Source organism: Zalophus californianus, chromosome X (assembly GCF_009762305.2).
Source record: "Zalophus californianus isolate mZalCal1 chromosome X, mZalCal1.pri.v2, whole genome shotgun sequence".
In the NCBI taxonomy this organism is placed as follows: Eukaryota; Metazoa; Chordata; class Mammalia; order Carnivora; family Otariidae; genus Zalophus; species Zalophus californianus.
This window is the reverse complement of record NC_045612.1, coordinates 30400649-30416124: the sequence shown is the minus strand read 5'-3', so window position 1 is coordinate 30416124 and position 15476 is coordinate 30400649. Positions and strand designations below refer to the sequence as shown.

At 53.0% G+C, this 15476-nt stretch overlaps 1 protein-coding gene across 2 annotated transcripts; it reads left to right on the top strand.

The window, feature by feature from the left end:
* Nucleotides 1-6934: 6934 nt before the first annotated feature.
* Nucleotides 6935-8810, top strand: SOWAHD (sosondowah ankyrin repeat domain family member D). Of its 2 annotated transcripts, XM_027608591.1 has the most exons (2): nucleotides 6935-8054; nucleotides 8181-8810. In XM_027608591.1, exons 1-2 carry the CDS (start codon nucleotides 7233-7235, stop codon nucleotides 8187-8189), a joined length of 831 nt encoding a protein of 276 aa, XP_027464392.1. In that variant the 5' UTR covers nucleotides 6935-7232; the 3' UTR covers nucleotides 8190-8810. The 2 variants fall into 2 exon arrangements, with proteins under 2 accessions (XP_027464392.1, XP_027464391.1); XM_027608590.1 differs by having other exon boundaries at nucleotides 6935-8807.
* The last annotated feature ends 6666 nt before the right edge of the window (nucleotides 8811-15476 follow it).

The following is a 15476-nucleotide window of genomic DNA, read 5'->3' as shown; positions in this document are numbered from 1 at the left end:
CTTACAAACCTGGGACTGAAATTTTCTACCCTGGTTTAAAATCTTTCCAGTGTAGAGTTTTTGTGGGTTTTGGAGACATTTGTTAAAAACACAAAAGTGCAACGGGCGCTGACTCGTTGGCAAGAACCAATGACTGACATCAGGAAAGGTGACCGTTTGTTTACCAGCTGAATTTCATCAAAAACCGTTGCCTAATTGGTGGGTGGAATTGAAAAATGAGAATCATGATGTAGTAAGCCCAGCCAGTGGAATTGGCCTTCTGTTCGTGGCTGGTATCTTTCTCATCTATGACAGCCCCTGAGGCCAAGTGCTCAAATAAACTAAGTTCAGAACCACACCTTTGCATAGCTATTTTACAGTGTTAACCTGAGGTTTGGGGTTTTTTAAAGGATTTTATTTATTTATTTTTAGAGAGAATGAGAGAGCACAAGCAGGGGGAGGGGCAGAGGGAGAGGGAGAAGCAGACTCCCTGCTGAGCAGGGAGCCAGATGCGGGACTCGATCCCAGGACCCTGGGATCACGACCTGAGCTGAAGGCAGACGCTTAACCCACTGAGCCACCCAGGCGTCCCTAAGCTAGGTTTTTAAAAAAATGAAGCATGCGCAATCACATTCTCTTCTGAAAAGATTTATTAATGGTAACATTGCAGTGACAGTCAAAATCAATTTTGTACTCAAAGTATATAAAAAGTTTAAGTTATTTGAAATCAGTTTATCTCATCCTTGTCTCAGCCATGAAAATGTCCTTTTTGTGTATGCTTTCTAATATACATCATATATTAGTAGAGTAACACATCATTTTGAAATTACAAAACCCTCAAATGTGGGGAATACTGGCTCAAAATATTTTCATTCGAGGGATGCGCAATCAAAAAAGTTGGGAGACCTGGGGCACCTGGGTGGCTCAGTCGGTTAAGCATTGGACTCTTGATTTCGGCTGGCTCGGGCCATGATCTTGGGGTTGTGAGATTGAGCCCCACATTGGGCTCTGTGCTGAGGATAGAGCCTGCTTGGGATTCTCTCTCTCTCTCTCCCTCTGCGCCACCCCCCCCTCCAGCTTGTGCACACGCACACACTATCTCGTCCTCAAAAAAAAAAAAAAAAAGTTGGGAGACTACTGCTTTCATAGTATCTACCTTGTTTTAGGCATCAGCAAGATCATGAACGTAATGTGCTTGGCACATAATAATAAGTCCTCAGTGAGTATTGGCTCTAACAGCGTCCTCTGTCTGAGGGATGCACTAGAGACAGTGTAAGATATGAGCACAGGCACCAAGCCCTCCAGTCAGGCCAGATCGGATGGGTTCCCTTGACACTTACTAGCTAAGTGAACGTGACCACATTATTATTTTCGTTGGGCCTCCATTTCTCACCAGTCGCCATCTCTTAGAGTTGTAAAGATTAAGAGAGAGAATGCTCTTTTTTTGGTGACGGCTTTACTGAAATATAATCCACATACCATATAATTCACCCTTCTAAAGTGTGCACCTCAGTGATTTTTAGTATATTCAGGCGGTTATGCGACCATCACCATGATCTAATTCCAGAACCTTCTGGACACCCCAGAAAGAAACCTGTACCCATTAGCAGTCATTCTCCAATAGCTCTTTCCTGCCTCCGCCCCACCCCCCAGCCTCGGCAACCGCTAACCTACTTTCTGTCTCTATGGATTTGCCTCTTCTGGACATTTCCTATAAATGGAATCAGACAATATGCGGTCTTTTGTGTCTGGCTTCTTTTACTAAGCCTCGTGCTTTCAGGGTCCCTCCATGTTGTAGCATGTGTCATTATTTCATTCCTTGTTATGACCAAGTAATATTCCACTGCGTGGATACGCCACATTTAGTTTATCCACTCATCGTTGGACATTGGGATCGTTTCGACCTTTCGGCTGTTGTGAATACAACTGCTAGGAGCTTTTGGGCACCTGGGTGGCTCAGTCGTTAAGCGTCTGCCTTCGGCTCAGGTCATGATCCCAGGGTCCTGGGATTGAGCCCCACATCAGCCTCCCTGCTCGGCGGGGAGCCTGCTTCTCCCTCTCCCACTCCCCCCGCTTGTGTTCCCTCTTTCGCTGTGTTTCTCTCTGTCAAATAAATAAATAAAATCTTAAAAAAAAAAAAAACAACACAACGGCTAGGAGATTTCATGTATGATTATGCACGTTTAATGCTTGGCACAGGGCCTGCCAGGTACCCAAAGGCTCAGGACCAGCAGGTAGCTGTCACCCTTATTGCTAAGGAGTACTACATTGGGTGATTTGGGACACGGGGTGTCTGGATTAGAAACAGAAGGCAGAAGGCATTCCCATACTGCACAGTGCGGTTGACAAGCTGCCTTGGCCCACCAGACCCAGGTAAGGCAGCATGACACCGAGGCAGGAGCGCAGACCCTGCTCCACCACTTTTGAGCTGTGTGACTCTGGGCAGGTCACTTAACCTCTCTCAGTCTTCTGTGTGAATTGCATATAAATACTGTCTTTGCTACATACCTCACAGGCTTGCTGCCTGGGCCAAAGAGATCATCACAAACTATGAAAGCGCTTTGAAAATCACAAGGGATTATTATTCCAAGCCTTTCATATTACAGAAGCCTACCCCTCTTGAATAAAGTAAGGAAACACTATGTTCTGTTCACCATCCTCCTCTTTCCAGATTGTTCCCATTCTCTTCAGGATGACACCCCGGCCTTCTCCCCACAGGCCCGGATGCTAGCACCTTCTTCTTCGCATCTACTTACGGGCCAAGGGTGAGCCGCCTGGGTCAAAACCTGAATCCACATCGACAAAGGACCTGCAAATGCCTCTTTCCTCCCAGGTTGACACCTGTACGACCTTTCTGGTTTGCTGGAGCTCTACTTGCTTAGAGCGCCCTCGTGTGTCTCCACGTGGTAATAGTTCAGGTCTTCTCCGGGATATCAGTATAATGTGCGCGGGGAATTTTTTTTTTTTCCTCGTCGCACTTCAGGGCCCATGCTTGACACGTGGAATCCAGTTAAGCCATTGCAGCCCAGGTCTTTTTTTTTTTTTTTAACTATTTGCTAATTTTTTTAAGATTTTTTGTTTATTTAGGGCAACCCTCTCAGGTCCCCTCCCTCCTCTGGAGCTTTGTACTATCACTTCTGTATCACTCAATAAACCTTTCTTTGCTGCCCCCCTCCCCAAAAGATTTTTTATTTATTTATGAGAGAGAGAGAGAGAGGGAGAAAGAGCATGAGCAGAGGGGAGGGGCAGAGGGAGAGGGAGTAGCATATTCCCCGCTGAGCAGGGAGACTGACGAGGATCCCAGGACCCTGAGATCATGACCTGAGCTGAAGGCAGATGCTTAAACTGACTGAGCCACCCAGGCGCCCTGAAGTGTTTTTAAATGATTTGTTCTATCAGCCAAGGAAAAGGTATTCAGAATGTCAAACCTTTCCCAGGGGTGTCCTTGTGTAAAGCCTTGACCCTTGGAAAGGGGAAAATGACAACCAGAGACAGTTATGCCTGACAGTGTGTGCACACACACGGAAACACACTCAAGCATACCCTCGCACACACAGCCACACACTCTTTTGCTCAGCGGGAAAGGAGCTTTCTCTCGTGGCTTTCTCCTTCATTGAGAATCACGTGATGATATCAGCACAGGTTTCCAGAAGAAAGAAAATCTATTTTATATCTAGAACCTCAAGAATGTTCCCTGCTCCCTCCATCAGCAAGGATTATAGAAGCTGGAGGGACTTTCCTTCCCATATGCCACATATCCCCCTCTTGCCTGTTTTGCAGCCATGAATTTCTCTAAATCCCTAAGCCTCACTGACAAACGCCACTGGGAGCCAAAGATACATGTGCCTTTGGCTTCCCCCCAGGAACATGTTCCTGAAAAGTTGCATGCAAATTACATTTTTGCAGCTCAATGATCACTCCCCATTGACTTCTAATAAGATACACGAGCCCCTCTCTCTTTTCGTTGAGATTGAGTTTCAATGTATGCCTAACACTTCGGCTTTACGTTTCTCTGCTTCCCGCCACCCCTTCTGACAGTTAAATCACATCTGAAAAATGAAGAAACGACCAACAAAACATGAAATTCTAGTTCAAATAGTCCAGGATCTGTAAACAAACTGAACAAATACATCAGAGAGGCTATTTGGAAGAGACACCAGGCATCGCCATTTGAAATGCAAATACCCACCCCGTGTGCACCTTTGGGGGAGTCTATTTCCAAGGGCTTGAGGGATTTCGGCCCCACTCTCTTGGGAGGGAGCAGCCACCTCAAGGCGATGGGCATCTTCATTTTGGGGGGGGTGGGTCCCGACTGTCCCTTCTGCTTTCTGCATCCTCTACCCCACTCCCAGCTCTGAAATTCCAGAGACCCTCTCTACTGGAATAGAGACGGGGTGCTGTGGCTCTGGGGACCCGTGTGTGCAGCTGGTGGCCTCGGGTAGGAAGTACTTGCTAAGTAAAGAGGGAACGAGTCGTTAGGGAGGTGCCGTGGCTTCGGTCCCTGGCAACAGAGCTAAGCGAGGGCGCGTGCGGCATGGGTGTGCGCAGCCAGTCAGGCAACTGCCTTTGCGGTCTTTGGACTGGAACCGGAGATGTTATTAGTGCTGATAGGGAAGGGACTTGCTTGCTTAGTGGTGAGGGAAATTAATAGTCCAAGCATTCTTCCATCCTGCATTCTCCATGCTGGCATTTTGATTAAAAAAAATATTGCTGCAGCTGTTTGCATATTCTGGAAGTGTGTGTGCACGCGTGTGGTTTGGTGTTTACAGATTTGGGGTTGTGGAGGGGAGTTTCCAGAGCAGCGGAAGTAGCTGCTTGTCAGTCAGGGTTCATTTTGAAAATGAAAGCTTGGGGCCCACGCTGGGCCTGGGCCTGGTCCCTGAGGAGTCAGCAAAGGCCAAGAGGTGGCTTTGGCTAGTTGGCTCAGTGAAGCAACTATGTGATCACTATCTTATTTTCTCCGAACCGATGAAATCTAGGAGCTGTTTTTGATGTCCCGAAGGTGCAGTGTGAGGCAGGGATGTGGGAGTGGGCACGAAGGCTCTGGCTGCAGACGCACCCCCTAACACGCCCGCACACAGCGCCCCCCTCCATGTGCACACACAATCACAGTTTCCCAGGCGGCCAAACCAGAACAAGGCAACAACTGGTTCTCCCGCACCTACTAGGGGCACAAGGATAGTATGACACCTGTCATCAAAGAGTCTTCGAGTCTAGCTGGCGTGTCAACGCAACACAGGGCAGTCTGTGCTGGGTACCAGAGGAGGAAGACGACCAGCCGGCTGGGGCGGGGGTGCGGGGGGAGCGATCACCCTGGGCTGAGGTCATCGGAGGAGGCACACTGGAGAAGGTGGAAGCTGAGGCCAACCTTGAAGGACAGGGAGAATGTCCCGAGACAGAAGCTCTGAGGGAGGACATTCTAGAAGAGGAGGGCGACTTCAAGATATGCTCAGGTCAAGGCAAGTCCCTCTGCTGGGCTGGAATTTGGGGCTTGTGTGAATGATCTGCAGTTGATAAGCCTGGCTTGAATGCCAGTCCCTGGGTGCCAGGACAAAGGCTATGGTGTCACACAGACCTGCTCAGCCACTTCCTGCTGGGTGACCTTGAGCAAGTGACCTCAACCTCTCTGCAGACTGGGGACAGTAATAATACTTAGCTTTTGACGTGGCTGGGAGGATTAAAAGTGTTAACATATATATAAAGCATCTAGCACAGTGTCCGGCACATAATAAATGTTCAAACATTGATTACAAATGCATAGGCTGTCATGAAGGAAAGCTCAAGATATTTAGGGCAAAATATTTGAGGGCCAAGGAGGAAAGCCTCTGATACCTTCCATCACAGGTGGGCCCAGTGGAGTGGGCTGGCTTGGCTTGAACCCCCCATCACCTTTGGCCTAGACTGTTGGAACAGTCTCCTGCCTTCTTGTCTGCCTCTCCCAGAATCATCTTCCCAAACACCACCTTAATCACGGCTGTGTCCCTCTCTGACTCAAGAATCGTCTGAGGGTCCCTGTCGCCCACTAACTGAACTCCCTAACATGGTAGGGGGCAGGAGGCAAGAACTACCACTTATTGAGGGAAAGGAAGAGCAAAGAGAAGGCCACTCTTAGGATGAGGTAAAATATCCTCGAGGAGACAACAGGGACACATCCCTGAAGAGGGCAGGGCATTCCCGTGGCAGCTGACGGATTCACCTGTGCCTGCTTCTTCAAGCCAACTTGGGGAAGGTTAAAGAGAAGAGGGCGGAGGGCCGAGTGGGAACCCGCAGGGAAGAAGGGAACACCTTTTTTTTTTTTTTAAAGATTTTATTTCTTTATTTGACAGAGAGAGACACAGCGAGAGAGGGAACACAAGCAGGGGGAGCGGGAGAGGGAGAAGCAGGCTTCCTGCCGAGCAGGGAGCCCGATGCGGGGCTCGGTCCCAGGAGCCTGGGACCGTGATCTGAGCTGAAGGCAGACGCTTACTGACTAAGCCACCCAGGCGCGAATATTTTCCCAGTTCCCCCCGCAAGAACTTCTGCCTGGATCCTTGCCTCGGTTCCTCTGCAGGAATCCCGGGCAACTCCAGGATCTGCGGGGAGGGTCAAGGCCATACAAAGGGCAAGGCAGGGGAGCCCGAGTCCCAGGCCGCCTCGCTGAATGCTAGGGGCGGGACAAAGGCTGCTCGGGGACAAAGTGCAGAAGATAAGAAGGAAGGGCGAAGGAGGGGGGCGGGGAGCCAGCGCCCAGGAGCTCAAGGATCGCGCTCTCGGAGGCCTTGGCTGCCGGCCGAGCTCAGCCCGCCGGGGAGGGGGCGCCCTAGAGCCTCTTCACCCCTGCAGCTGCCGGGATGCCGAGAAGCCGGCGGCTGGGGCGCTCGGGGCCCGCTCGCCCCCACCCAGCGCCCGCCCCCCAGTTGCGCGCGGTGCGGGAGGCGGGGCTGCCCCAGCTCACCTGGCCGTTTGAGGCGGGGCCGCCCGCCACCCGGGGACGCGGAGGTGGCGGCGGTCCCCGCGGGGCGCTAGAGGGGCTGGCCCCCGGGCCCGGGCCCGGAGCTCCCACCCCTCCACGCCCCCCACCTCCCGCGCCGGGGCCCTCCCTCGGCTCGCTGGCTCTCTCCCTCCCTCTCCCCTCCTTTGCTCCCTCCCTCCCAGAGCCCAATTGCTCAAGCCGCTTCCTTCCCCAACGCCAGCGCCAGTTCCTCTCCCGGAGGGGCCCGGGAAGGGCAGCGAACGCTCGACACTGGAAGCGCCGCGGCGGCGGCGGCAAGACCATGGCCGAGCCCCGGGGGCCCGCGAGCCCGGGGCCCAAGGCCTCCCTCGCGGCCACCGCGCTGAGCCCGCGGAGCGCCCTGCAGCCCCGCCCCTGGAGAGTGGACACCGGCACCCTGGGCAGGTACCGGGGCCACACCGCCGCCTCCCGGGACCCCCTCCTCCACGGCTCGCTGATGCTCTCGGGAGCGGGCTCGGGCCGCCGGCGGGGAGCGCTGCGGGAGCTGCTGGGGCTGCAGGGGGCGGCCCCCGCCGGCTGGCTGTCTGAGGAGCGCGCCGAGGAGCAGAGCCCGGCCGGGCCGAACGGTCCGGGCGGCGGCGGGCTGTGCCTGGAGCCCCACGAGCACGCGTGGATCCTGGCGGCCGCCGAGGGCCGCCTGGAGGTGCTGTGGGAGCAGCTGGAAGCCGAGCCCTCCCTGTTGCTGCGCTGCGACCCGATCACGGGCTACACGGTGCTGCACTGGTTGGCCAAGCACGGGTGCCACGAGGAGCTCATCCTGGTGCACGACTTCGCCCAGCGCCGGGGGCTGCAGCTCGACGTGAGCGCCTCGGGCAGCGGCGGCCTCACGCCCCTCCACCTGGCCGCCCTGCAGGGCCACGACATGGTCATCAAGGTGCTGGTGGGCGCCTTAGGGGCTGACCCCTCGCGCCGCGACTACAGCGGCCACCGGGCCTGTCACTACCTGCGGCCCGACGCGCCCCAGAGCCTGCGGGAGCTGTCGGGGGCCGAGGACTGGGAGACGGCGGGCGGCTGCGAGCGGATCAACGCCAACAACAACAGCAGCGGCGCCGCCGCCCGGGCGCTGCGACAGACCCCGAGCTCGGTGGGCACGACCTCCGTGGAGGCCCCGGCGAGAGCGGGGGCGTCGCCCGGCAAGGAGAAGAACTACACGGGCAGCCGGGTGGCGCAAATTCAGGGCCTCCTCCGCCAGATGTTCCCCTTCTTCCAGGACCGTTGAGGGCGACAGAGACTGGAGAGGGCGGACGGATCGCGACGCTGCGGTCGAGGCCTCGGTCTCGGGTGCTCTCGGGCCCCACCCGAAGGGGCGGCAGCTCCGGCCGCAGCTGAGTGCACTGGGCCTGCAAGCAGCGGACCACCTCCAGGTTTGTCGCAGGTACCTGTCCCAGGTCTCCTACAGCCACCGGCCAGGAGACCTGGGGACCGGGAAACCCTCACCGAGAGAGAGCGCAAAGACCAAAGCTCTCCTGGCGCAAAACTAGTCCCCAAAACTAGGGGACTAAGGAGTTAGGGGCAGGAGTGTGGTCCTGCTTGGGAGAGGAAAAGTTAGGCTTCCAGAAGCCATTTCTGGGCAGGCAGAAGCTCTGCGTGTATTGGGAAGCACTTGCTAGAAGAATGAGTTAAGACTGGAACCCGCTGATACAGAGGAAGCTCCTAACTGAAGGCTAGACTCGCTGTTTCTGCAGGCAGTCACCCCCCACCCCAAACTGCTCCTGAGACATCCAGACTTTACCGGTACTTTTTCTAATGTATCACGGATGACTTCTTAAGCATATTAAAGCCGGGTATGTTTTCCTTTCACATGACAAAGCTGTCCTTTGAGTGACTTTTTTTTTTTCATTAACCACTGAGTGCGGGAAGCTTCCTACATTTGCGGGTGATTCGCGGGGAATCACCAACCCATGGCCATGAGCTAGTGATCCGGGAGGCTCTGGACCTTGTTCCCACAGCAAATGGCCAAGCCGGGCGCTGGAAGGAGCTACATTCACCTTGGTTCTGAGTGGAGACACACAGTTTGCCTGTCTCCCGGACTCTTTTGGCAGCTAGGTCCCACTTCTGGCACAAGTCTCATCCTAGACGAGTTGTCTGTAGGGGGGGGGGCAGAGGGGTGGTAAAAGGGAAAAATCTCCAAATGTACATTTCTGATGTTTTGTGGTGAGTCATGTAATTTACCTTGACTTCTACCCTCCTGGGAGACACACCCATTGACACTTTTTCCAAGATGGGGCTTTAATCCTCGGCATTGCTTTTTAATTACATCTAATACATAAGTTGTAGTTTGGAAACTGGCTCCCATTCAGAAATTGTATGAAGCCAGTAGAATACAGGAGGGTTGACTTTGGCTGAGAGGAGGGAAAGCAGTTGGTGGCTAGGGATCCATGCTGCCTTAGAGAACAGTGCATTTTCTTTCTTTCTTTTTTTTTTTAGATTTTATTTATTTACATGAGAGAGAGAATGAGCAAGAGAGAGAGAGAGAGAGAGAAAGGGCGTGCATTGGCAGGGGGAGGAGCAGAGGGCGAGGGAGAAGCAGACTCCTGAGCAGGGAGCCTGAATCGGGGCTCAATCCCAGGACGCTGGGATCATGACCTGAGCCGAAGGCAGATGTTTAACCGACTGAGCCACCCAGGCGCCCCAGAGAACAGTGCATTTTCAAAATAGCACTGTATCCCTAGAAGCTTGGGCCGCCCCTGCAATGGACTGTTGCATCCCCAGCCCTCCCCTCCCTGCCCTTGAACACCAGGGAGAAACAGTCATCACCAAACACAGAAAGCCCAGAAACACTACCCTGAACTCATCCATACAGGTTTCCATCTCCGCCTGGCGGTCCCGTTTGCCCCCCCATTACCTCCTCTGTGCTAGAAATGTTCCGATCTTCCCTTAATAACCCATTAGGTTCTTCTCATCCCTGAAATGATCCAAACCCTCCCTATCAATGTTTTCAGCCTGTCACATGTTTCTAGGAACTACACCTTAAAACAAATTTACACAGTGTGATGTAGCAATAACTTTTTGTTCTCAATGAACTTCTTCAATGTTTGAAAGGAGGAAGGCGAATGGTTCCTGGATTCTGGCAGTTGGCATCAGCATCTGGCATAACTGCCTCCATTCCTGTGCCCATTTTATAGTTTTTTTAAAGGATTTATTTATTTGAGAGAGAGAGCACGAGCCAGCAGGGAGGGGCAGAGGAAGAGGGAAAAGCAGACTCCCCGCTGAGCAGGGCTCCCTCCCAGGACCCCAAGATCATGACCTTGATTGGAAGTCAGACGCTTAAGCTTACCCGACGGAGCCACCCAGGTGCCGCCCCCCCCCCCCCCGCCCCGCCGCACATGCCCATTTTATAGATGCAGGGCTGCAGGTTCTGCTCCACAGTCGCCCTTGACAGCTGCCAAGGCTGGTGGGGCTTGGTGAAGACCGCCGGGACAGGGCCTTCCTGCCCAATGGCTGGGTCTGCGGGCTCCTGGCTTGGAGGGAAGAGTGGCTTGTGCCTTTGCCCAACATTCAGAGGACACTTAGAATGGTAGTCCCCTCTTCACGGGAAAAGTCTGAACCTAAGCATCTTAACTAGTAGCAGATCTGGGGACCGGAGACAAGCATCTGCCCTGCTTTTTCCAACAAGAAAACCAAGTCAGCTGGAAGGTTCGAGAGCGCTTTCTGTCGTTTCTCCTGCAGTCAGCTATTCTTCCCCACAGATTTTTCTCATCATGTGATAGTCCCTAGCCTACCTCCTCCATGTAAAATTGAGGTTTGGCTGCAGGGGACAAACTCCCATGCTGAAAACTCTCCCTGCCTAACATCAAGCCATTGGCATTTCTGGTATGCTTTTTGAGGCAAGACTGGTATGCTTACCCCAAGAGAAAGAACAAATTCCCTAAGAAACTGCTTTCCAGGGGAGCAAAACGGAATTAGGCAGATGATGCAAATCTGCTTTCTAGTGGAGCAAGTGCCAAGCAAAGGTGACAGAAGCAGGGCTGTGACAGGTGAGCATGGCAGTTGGCGGGGGGGGTGGGGGGGGGGAGATGCAGGGAAGGCTTTTCAGGGAGGAAGGTAAGGCCTGATCTGAGGCTCTAGGGGTGAGTGGGAGTTGGCCCGTGGAGAAGGGGAGGGGCTTCCTGGCAGGGCGGCCGGGAGTACGGTACGTCTGGTCTGGTCCATCCGGGAGAAGAGAGCAAGTACCAGGAAATGTAAGTCAGCCGGTTTGGCAGGAAGGTGGAAGCTGGGGAGTGATTAAGGGCAAAGCTGGAGAAGTGGATGCGGGCTCAGATCACTAAGGGTCTCATAGATGAGGCTAAAAGAGGAACGGAGATTTTAACCTAAAGGTAGCAGGGAGCCAGAGAAGTTTTCTAAGCAGAGGAGTAACCTGATGGGATTCTAGAGGAGTCCCTCTGGCAGTCATGGGGAGAATGGATGTGTCAGGGAGCAGGGCGACAACAGGGGCTTAGGGGGCAGGGGGTGAGGGGCGCGGGGCAGGGGAGCATCACGCAAGCAGAGCCATTCTGGCTAAACGAAACGCTTCAAGAAAAGTCAGGCTTCAGCTGAGAAGTTCAAAGAACCCTGTGGGGAGCGCTGGCTTTCAAACTTTTTTTTTTCCTCCATAGAATTTGCTGTCACGAAGCTTACCTCGAAGCCCCATGTGGGAAAGGCCCAGGCGAACAGAACCCCCACCCCCACCCCCAGCCAGGCTCAAAACCACTGGTGGGCTCTGCGCTCGGCCTGACCCAGGTTCCGATGGGCAGTACCGGTCACTCACCCCTTGGAGTCATGCTTTCCTCATCGGTAAAAGGGGACCGATCCAATCTCCCTCGCAGGGTTCAGAGGGTTTGACATCACGGATCCGCATCCCCCGCAGCGCGCTGCAGAGAAAATGGGCCGCCGTTTGGAAGAACGGAGAGGTGTTCGGCGGGCTGTTGTGGTGAAGCTGGTTTCTCGGCCCGGGTGGTCCTGGAAGGTCCTTGTGGTTACCTGTGTTAACCTCTCTTTAAAATGCGTGCACACTGATTGCAGGTTCCTGTCTCTCTGCTGTTCCTCAAAGGAGATGGTGCCTCCCTTGCTAATATTCTCCACAACCGACATACTTGGACCTCAGACAGAATGGCAGCGAGCCCACAGCTTGTTCCATGGCCCACACAAGTCAAAGCAGCAAGTTAGGAAGGGCCCACCAAGTACTAAGTAGGCGAGATGCGTTTCTGGAGAAAGTCATAGACTAGAGTCAGGGCTAAACCCGAAGTCCTCTGAGGAGAATAAAAGCATGCAAGTCCTTCATCTCCTGACTCTATTATCTACACAAAAGCCCCCTTCCATCCCCTACCCACCATCCACACCCCACCTCCTAAGGGCTCTTCTTCCCTCTTGCCACTCATTTGAAGGAAGGAGATGCCAGTCTCTCCTCTCAAGATGTGACTCCAGCTCTCCACACTGGCTCCTCCGGGCCTAATGCTGTCAATGGTCCCTCTCCGGTATCTCCAAGCTCCCCATCAGTGTGGCTCCGTGTAATAAACATTTATTAAGAAGCCAGGCTCTTGGGGGGACAAACAGGCTTGAGACTCTCCCCTGCGCCCCACCTTCTGGCCCAGTCTCCCGACTCTCCCTCTCCTCTTCACCGCCAAACCTCTCCAAGGGGAGGTCTCCTCCCCTCAGTGTCTCTGTCTCCTCACCTCTTAATCTCTCCTCAGCCCTCTGCATTCTGCCCTCCACTTCCATCATCCCAACCCAGTTGTTTCCACGAGGGTCTCCAGCGATGACACCCCCCACGAGGGTCTCCAGCGATGACCCCTCCCACGAGGGTCTCCAGCGATGACCCCCCCCACGAGGGTCTCCAGCGATGACCCCCCCCACGAGGGTCTCCAGCGATGACCCCCCCCACGAGGGTCTCCAGCGATGACCCCCCCACGAGGGTCTCCAGCGATGACCCCCCCCCACGAGGGTCTCCAGCGATGACCCCCCAGCTGCCAAAGGCAAGTCCTTATCTTGATTCACTTCTTGGCCTCACCAGCCAGTGTTGGCTACTTCCTACTCCTTGAAACTCCCTTCTCGAGTCTTCCAAGACCTCCTATAGCTTTAATTGCTGGCGTTTACCAACTTGAAGTCTCAGCAAACCTTTCTTTTCGCTCTACATTCTCTCCCCAAGTCCTTTTCTCCCTTCTCCACTCCCTGCCCTTCTCCCTCCATCCCTCTGCTCCTGCCACACAGTCCTCCTTGCTGTTCCTTAAAGAGCCATGTTCTTCTGACCTCTGGGATTTGTACGTGCTGTTCCCTCTCCAGAAACACTCTTCCCTCTATTCCTTGCCCTCTTCACCTGGCCCACTCCCGCTCATCCTTCAGATGTTAGTCACCACCCTGGGGAGGACTTCCTTGCCCCCTCAGCCTAGGTTAGCACTTCACTCATTTTGCTCCTTTTCATAGTCCTTATTACACAGGAGGAAATTATCCCAGCAGTTAGTAGATTGCTCTCTCCCCTGCCACCACTAGACTGACATTCCATGAGGACAGGGACTGAGTCTGTCTCATTTACCACAGTATCCCTAGCTCCTGGTAGACGGAAGGTGCTCAATAAATAGATACTGATTGACAATGGAATCATAGATTTGAACTCGAAAGCACAGGAAACAAAACAAGAAATAGATAAATGGGACTTCATCAAAATGAAAGACTTTTGGGCCTCCAAGGACAACTATCGGAAAAGTAAAAAGACAACCCACAGAATGGCAGAAAATATTTGCAAACGTATATCTCATAAGGGTCCAGTATCCAGGGCGCCTGGGTGGCTCAGTCGTTAAGCGTCTGCCTTCAGCTCAGGTCATGGGAGCCCCGCGGCTGGCTCCCTGCTCCGCGGGAGGCCTGCTTCTCCCTCTCCCGCTCCTCCTGCTTGTGCTCCCTCTCTCGCTGTCTCTCTCTCTCTCTCTTTCTGTCAAATAAATAAATAAATAAATAAAATCTTCAAAAAAAAAGGGTCCAGTATCCAGAATCTATAAAGAATCCTAAACTCAACAACAAAATAATATAAACAACCTGCCTTACAAATGGGCAAAGGACTTGAACAGACATTTCTCCGAAGAAGATATATATGCAAATCTCCAACAAGCGCATGAAAGGATGCTCAACATCATTAGTCGTTAGGACTTTGTTGTTTTGTTTTGGGGGGGAGGGGCAGAGAGAGAGAGAGAGAAAATCTTAGCAGGCTCCATGCTCAGCGTGGAGCCCGACATGGGACTTCATCTCATGACCCTATGATCATGACCTGAGCCGAAATCAAGAGTCGGGCACTTAACTGACTGAGTCACCCAGGTGCCCCTGTTCTTTGTTTTTTTAAGTAAGCTCTAGGCCCAAAGTGGGTCTTGAACTCACGAACCCAAGATCAAGAGTTGCGTGCTCTACCGACTGAGCCAGCCAGGTGCCCCAACATCATTAGTCATTAGGGAGATGCAAGTGAAACCCAGGATGAGATACCACTTTATATCCACTAGGATGGCTATAATCAAAAAGTCAGATTATAACAAGCATTGGGCAAGGATGCAGAGAAATGAGAACCCTCATACTCTGCTGGTACGGATGTAAAATGGTGCAGCCACTTTGGAAAGTAGTTCTGAAAAGCTGGCAGCTCCTCAGAAAGTTAAACATAGAGCTACCATATGCAATATTATGATTTATCATAAATATACATTTGGTCTCTGACCCTGTTCCAAGGCACAGAGCTCCTAAAACCCTTGGAACTTCCTGTGATAAGAGTGATCGTGGTGTCTTTTGTTATGCTAAACAGGGTGACTTTTGGAAAGCCCCCCTTTTTTTTAAACGATTTTTATCCTTTTATTTGAGAGAGAGAGCACGAGCACAAGCAGGGGGGCGGCAGAGGGAGAGGGAGAAGCAGGCTCCCTGATGTGGGACCCGATCCCAGGACCCTGGGATCATGACCTGAGCCGAAGGCAGACGCTTAACTGACTGAGCCACTCAGGCGCCCCTGGAAAGCCCTTAAGAGGGGGGCTGGTTGCCAGAGGAATCAACTACGTGATTACAGGAATGGAACTTTCAGTACCTCCCCCAAACCTCCTGGGAGGGAAGAGGGCCTGGAGGTTGAGTCAATGGTCAATGGCCAATGATTTAAATCAATTGTGACTATGTGATGAAGCCTCCACAAAGACCCAAAAGGACAAGGTTCTAAGAGCTTCTGGGCTGGTAAACACATGGAGGTGCTGGGTGAGTGGCACCCTGGAGGGCGTGGGAGCTCTGAGCCCCTGCCCCATGCCTTGCCCTGGGCATCTCTTCCGTCTGTCTCTTCCTGAGTTATAGCCTTTTATAATAAACTAGGGGTCTAATAAGTAAAATGTTTCTCTGATTTCTGTGAGCTGCTCCAGCAAATTAATCGAACCCAAGGAAAAGGGGCCTTGGAACCTGCAATCTACAGCTGGTCGGTCAGCTGCACAGGTGACACCTGGGTTTATGACTGGTATCTAGAGTTGGCAGGGGAGGGGATGAGTCTTGTAGGACTCCGTCCTCAACCTGTGGAATCTGATGC